We start from the raw sequence: 6,136 nt of genomic DNA on the forward strand, positions 1-6,136 counted from the left end.
CAGCACTATACACTGTGCTAATGTGAGGTCAAGGGGCAACTGGGTCTGAGACCCACCACTTCTGTAAATCTGAGAACAAAAATCTATGTTTGTTTTATGAAAACACTGAGTGAACATTGTGTGTTTTAGAGAATGGAGGTCTTTCAAATACTTTCACACAAAAAAACCCTATCATTCCAAGTAAAGGGATTATAAAAATATTTAATAATATTTTTTAAAATATATTAAATAAATATTTAAAATATTTCTATTGTTATCAATGCCAAAAGTGGATGATAATAATTTTATTATATATCATTATTATTATTATCATCATCAACTTTTGGCAAATCACTAGAACATCCAAGCCAGCAGGGGTCAGCAGAATTACTTCAATATGTATAGTCCATTAAATGTAAGGGATGCCCATAAGCTAGTTTTAAATGCTGTATTGAGAGCTTTCTGGCCTGGGTCTGCTGTGACTTTGCAAACTTTACCGCAGTAGCAAAGTATAAGAATGGTATGAGGTATGAGGAAACCAAAGACTTGATACCACACATAAAAGCTTTAAAATACAACTCTAAAATACCAGAGAAATGAAAAAAAAAACTTGTTCTATCACATTCCTGAGCAGACAGCAAGTGAAGCTTTCTGAAATAACTGCATGCATTAATCATTGTCATTGATGTGACAGAAATGATGTTTCCTAAAAAAAAACACCTTTTTTCATAATAGTGTTTGGGCATTATAAACAGATGACAAAATCACTTTTATTAAAAAAAGTATAAATATCTAATATCAAAGAAATATCTTATTTCATAAGAATTAATAATGTAATTAATCTGCTGTGCCTCCCAGCAGATGAACACACACACACACACACACACACACACACACACAATCTCTCATAATGTCCACAAGGGGAAAAAAACAATGTCTTTCTTGTACAGTACGTTAAGCTTTAAAAACTCAAAAAAAAAAAAAAAACTCAAAAAAAAAAAAAAATACAATTACAAAGATCATTGCGTATAAAATGATATAGGCTAAAGGATTTCTGTATCAGGTTTTCATTTTTATAAACCAAGAAGATGTTTATACAGTTATAAAATTATTGAGCATATGCCCTACATTACCCAACGTCATTTTACCCAGTATACCTTGACTTCAATAATTAAATGTAAATGTCACTTTACATTTCAAATCTTTGATTCTCTCCTTACAAATGACCAAAATTAGGATTTTCTTGTTTTATTATTTTTTACTTATTAAATTAATTCGTGGCTAGGTTTTTGTCTAATACTGGATTAGCCTACTTATGTTTAGCCTTTCACATAGCATTATAGGCTACTAGAACAGGCCAGCATGTTACAACTAGTTCTCTAGAATAACGTGTTTACGAACTAAATTTCTGCGTCAAACAACCTGATATAATATATTAATTTACATTTCAGCTATTCCGTTTAACACGCATGGAGAGTTATGGACATGACTGAAACGTAGCTAGCCTACTTTAAGAGAATGACCTCATTGTTGTTCATTGTATAGCCTACCGTGAATATTTTTTTGAGGGAAGCAGTTTATGGTGTGTTTACCATTGGTATGTGTGCCGGAGTTCGTGTCGACCTTGCCAACCCTCGCCTTTAGGCCATAAAAGAGCACATCTTGAAATGATCAAGGCCTGAGAACGGGCACGGCCTTTCGATTTCTGAGGTTTAAGGAGGGGGCGCGCGGCAATGTGGTGGAGACATTACGACAACCCGAGCGCCGTCAATCACAGGCCCGTGTGCTGTTACACTGAAGCTGATACTTGACCCTGCTGACGAATAGACCTAAATGTCGTTAAATTCAATAAAGTCTACAGTCACATACAGCAATGGAAAATTGGTTACGAATTGGGAAACCACCGTTACAAACTTATGAAACTTTATTTAAACCAATGAGATATAAAGTGATAGTCTACAGAAGTCAAAATAATTTACAAGAGCTTACATTCATATGAAAGTTGAAAAATGAATATGCATTTAAAAACACTACGTTTATGTAGGTAAGGTCTTGTTTAATTTTATAAAAGGAGACGAAATTATTTTAAAACCTTAAAGTGAACAAATTACACAAAAAAAATTCTTCTAAAAATACAAAATGTACTACAACGATGATTTGTTTTGCATTTGAAAACAAATTGTAAGCCCAGAAAATTGTAAACGTTTACATTTTGCAAAGTTTTTTGTGCCTTGGGTGATCCCTCAGGACAGATGGATGGGGCAGCTTTCATTAGCCTGCTCCTCTGACCCTTCAGAGACAGTGGGCAAAAAGTTGTTTTCACAGGTGTACGGATTGGCTGCTAAAACCGATTAAGTCCTCGTTTTATCCCAGTGTCTTGAAGCTTGCAAGATCATTTCAGCCCCATATAGAGGGAACAGTGGAGGCTCCTTAAGTAGCTATAGTCTACATTAACGGGCCCATGCGCGACTTAAAAATGAACGCCGCGTCTCAAATTAAATTAAAAGAGGTGCTCCATTCTGGGTGAGTGATTGTGAGTTTCGCGTCGCCGCGGTGTCAGGTTGCAGATTTCTACGAAGATAAAGAAACGCGATCTATGCCTTGAAACAGCGTCTGGATGGCAAAGACCTCGACGAACACAGAACTCATTTACTAATGCATCGGTTTTAGATTTCACTGTACAGAGAGAGGGGAGAGGACTAGAAAGAAAGAGATGGAAAGAATGCATTTTCTTCTGAGCCTAAAGAATACAAATCATTAAGTGCTACAGGCTATGTTTGATGTTCTGAGCTCAAGTTAAAAAAAAAAAAAAGTAAAAGCAGAAAATCAAAACAGAAAAACAGCATAGGAAAATTTGATTTAAAATATTTTTTTGTTTCATAACGATTTTGTGGAACTCAAATAAGCAGCACTTGAAGCGGTTAATTATCGATATTAACCGTATTTGGCTCAGTTTTTCCTCGTAAATTAATGCAATCTTGCATTTTTGAGCGCCATTTCACGGATTCTACTGGCCTTGCACGTTCGGTCGAATAGTTTGAAGAGCCGGGGGCGCTACTTATCTAGTGATTAGCATTATGTTATCTCTCCAGCTCGAGAGGCTGATTGTTTTTAATGGAACTCCAAATATCTCCGCGTGCATCTAGACGGTGCGCAGAGCGCGTGCCCTTGACAATGGCACAAGCCAAGCAGAGTCAATCAACTGATGATCGCAATGATTCTTCGCTGCGGATGAGAATTGTATAATTAATATTAATATGAAATTGAGGAACGACTTTTTCCTCATACGTTAATAAATGAAGATAATGCCGTTCATTTGACTCGGTTTTCTTAATATAATATAATATTGTGTATTCAAATTCTTTGAGGATAAAATATAAGCACTGTAATGGCTTTCGTTGCCAAATGAACGCTGCCTTCAGACAGTTGCTATAATTGATTAGTATCGAGGTGCCCGGCTCCCTCAGGTAGAACTGGAGACGGGGGATCCAGTTTCAGACCACCGAGTCCCCGTGGGAGGAAATGGAAGCAGAGTTCTCTCAGCACTGCTGCTGCAGGGGATAGGGCAGCTGGAGAGCCAATCAGCAGTCGCGCAGTGCTCTTTTAGCGCGACATGAGTCGATAGTGAACAAACTGTCTTCAACAAACACCCAAAACTTCACGGCGCGCGCAGAGGACATCTCCAACCCCAAAAAATCTTGTCGAGCGACCTAATCGCTCCCATTGAACGAAGGCAAACGGGGTGTCACCCATTCCGCTTCCTTTATAGCATCTAGAGGAGAGCGGTTTGGTAGCGGGAGTCAGACGTCATGTCAATGTTGCCTTCTTTCGGGTTTACTCAGGAGCAAGTCGCGTGTGTGTGTGAGGTGCTGCAACAAGGGGGGAACCTTGAGCGTCTCGGCCGTTTTCTGTGGTCTCTTCCGGCCTGCGACCATCTCCACAAGAACGAGAGCGTCCTCAAAGCCAAGGCTGTGGTCGCCTTCCATCGTGGAAACTTCAGGGAACTTTATAAGATACTAGAGAGTCACCAGTTCTCTCCGCACAACCACCCGAAGCTGCAGCAGTTGTGGCTTAAGGCCCATTACATTGAGGCTGAGAAGCTGAGGGGGCGACCGCTGGGAGCGGTGGGGAAATACCGAGTGCGGAGGAAATTTCCTCTGCCACGCACAATATGGGACGGCGAGGAGACCAGCTACTGTTTTAAAGAGAAATCCCGCGGTGTGCTGCGGGAGTGGTACACGCACAACCCCTATCCATCTCCTCGGGAAAAGAGGGAGTTGGCTGAGGCCACAGGGCTGACCACCACCCAAGTGAGCAACTGGTTTAAAAACAGACGGCAGAGGGATCGTGCAGCGGAGGCAAAAGAAAGGTAAGCTCAGTCACAACAAAATGAAAATGCGTTTTATACACCCAATTCAGCCCCTCATACCACTTGGTTCACAGCTGACTGCTGTTGGTGCAGCGCTGATGATGCTATTGTTGACATGTAGTTTGATTCCAAGAGCGCTGCTTTTGGTCAGTCCTTAAAATATTAACGTCGTAACATCAGTGTAAAAACTTACAGTTGTTACATTATGGACCTCTTTCTGATTGATATAACACTTAAAAATAGTCATGTTATATAGCTAATATTTGTTGACTTGAATAAAACCACTTTTTTGTGTGTTAAAAAACACAATTTATATGTTAGCAGATGGAGAACGTTACCTGTCAATTTCTTTTGCATTTTTATATTGTCAGCAGTCAGAATAAAAGAAAACTTAATTATAAAATCTAAATATTTTCAGATGAAATTGAAATTGTTCGTTTAATTTCGATGGTCATTCAGTAAATATTAAATTTTAGTGTGAGAATTTATTCTTCTTCTTGCATAGTCATCCGTCATGACAAAATTAGATTTATATTTGAAAAGACTACGGCTTTATACTATTTTACACAGCATATTTTATCTACAGTATCTAATGTTAAATGTGTCGTAACCCTCATGTCATTTATCTTTGACAGAGAGAACAGCGAAAACAACAACACGGGCGCTAACAAACAGAACCAGCTGTCACCGCTGGACGGCGGGAAGTCCCTGATGTCAAGCTCGGAGGACGAATTCTCGCCCCCGCAGAGTCCTGACCAGAACTCCGTGCTCCTGCTCCAGGGTAATATGAGCCACCCCGGCGCGTCCGCATATTCCATGACCGGCCTCGGCGCCGCACAGTCGGTACACGGCATGCAAGGACACCCACATCAACTCCAGGATTCATTACTGGGACCTTTAACTTCAAGCCTAGTGGACCTCGGTTCTTAAGTGATTACGACTGAGCTTTTATTTATTTTTGTTTATTTTGTACCAAATATAGACTGAGATCTGCCACTTTTACTGTATATATATATAAAGGAAAAATGAACAGTATAAATCTAAATAAAAACCTTAGTTTTTCTCTGGTTTTCAGAGAAATACTCAGTGGTACGCTTTACCGTGGTAGACTATTACGGACTGACATTTGCCAAGTCGTTAAACTGGTCAGAAGACAAACCAAAAGCAGTTAATAAAACGATTCTTTTCTTCAAACTCATAAGACGTTCTTCTAGCATTTCATCACACTGTTTTGCACCATTAAAATACGAAGATGAAGTGGAAAACCATAAATGGTGAAAAAATTCACAGATGAAGCGCCAGGTCTTTATATCACAACATGTAGCCTAAATAGTTCAAAATGTAATACACCATTACATTTAAATAATAAAAAATGGCTAATTAAGTTAAATTTTAAATCAAGGGTGAAAATAACACACATTCGAATATTCACTTCATGCATCTGACCAAAGGTCCGAAATCTATCCATCTTAGATACATTATAGCTACTCTTCAAAAGTAGGCTACATTTAAAAAATAATACTAGTGTTTGGAAATTATTGTAAATAACCCTTTCCCGCTCTTTATGTTAATCCTTGATCTAACTTAAATATTAAAGTTAAACCCAATACCAGAACAATTCGTTTTAAAATTTCTGTGTCCAAATAGTTTGAGAAGAAATGACATACTCAATGGAAATTACAAAAAAAACAAAAAAAAAAACAAAACAAAAACAAAAACGAATTAAGTAGCCTATGGTAAAATAAATTAATAAATAAATTAGTAGATAAAATACCTATTGGATGACCC

The 6,136-nt window shown here is 38.3% G+C and overlaps 1 protein-coding gene across 1 annotated transcript; it reads left to right on the forward strand.

Annotated features, from left to right (window-relative positions):
- The first annotated feature begins 3,516 nt into the window (after window positions 1–3,516).
- On the forward strand, window positions 3,517–5,549 carry six1b (SIX homeobox 1b). Its single transcript, XM_051876422.1, has 2 exons — window positions 3,517–4,348; window positions 4,984–5,549. Exons 1-2 carry the CDS (start codon window positions 3,789–3,791, stop codon window positions 5,276–5,278), a joined length of 855 nt encoding a protein of 284 aa, XP_051732382.1. The 5' UTR covers window positions 3,517–3,788; the 3' UTR covers window positions 5,279–5,549.
- Window positions 5,550–6,136: the final 587 nt, after the last annotated feature.

The sequence above is a fragment of the Ctenopharyngodon idella genome, chromosome 20, assembly GCF_019924925.1.
Source record: "Ctenopharyngodon idella isolate HZGC_01 chromosome 20, HZGC01, whole genome shotgun sequence".
Lineage (NCBI taxonomy): Eukaryota > Metazoa > Chordata > Actinopteri > Cypriniformes > Xenocyprididae > Ctenopharyngodon > Ctenopharyngodon idella.

Coding starts and splice junctions, on each gene's coding strand:
- six1b (XM_051876422.1), top strand. CDS start 3,789: ATGTCAATGTTGCCTTCTTTCGGGTTTACTCAGGAGCAAGTCGCGTGT. Junction 4,349..4,983: donor GCAGCGGAGGCAAAAGAAAG/GTAAGCTCAGTC, acceptor TATCTTTGACAG/AGAGAACAGCGAAAACAACA.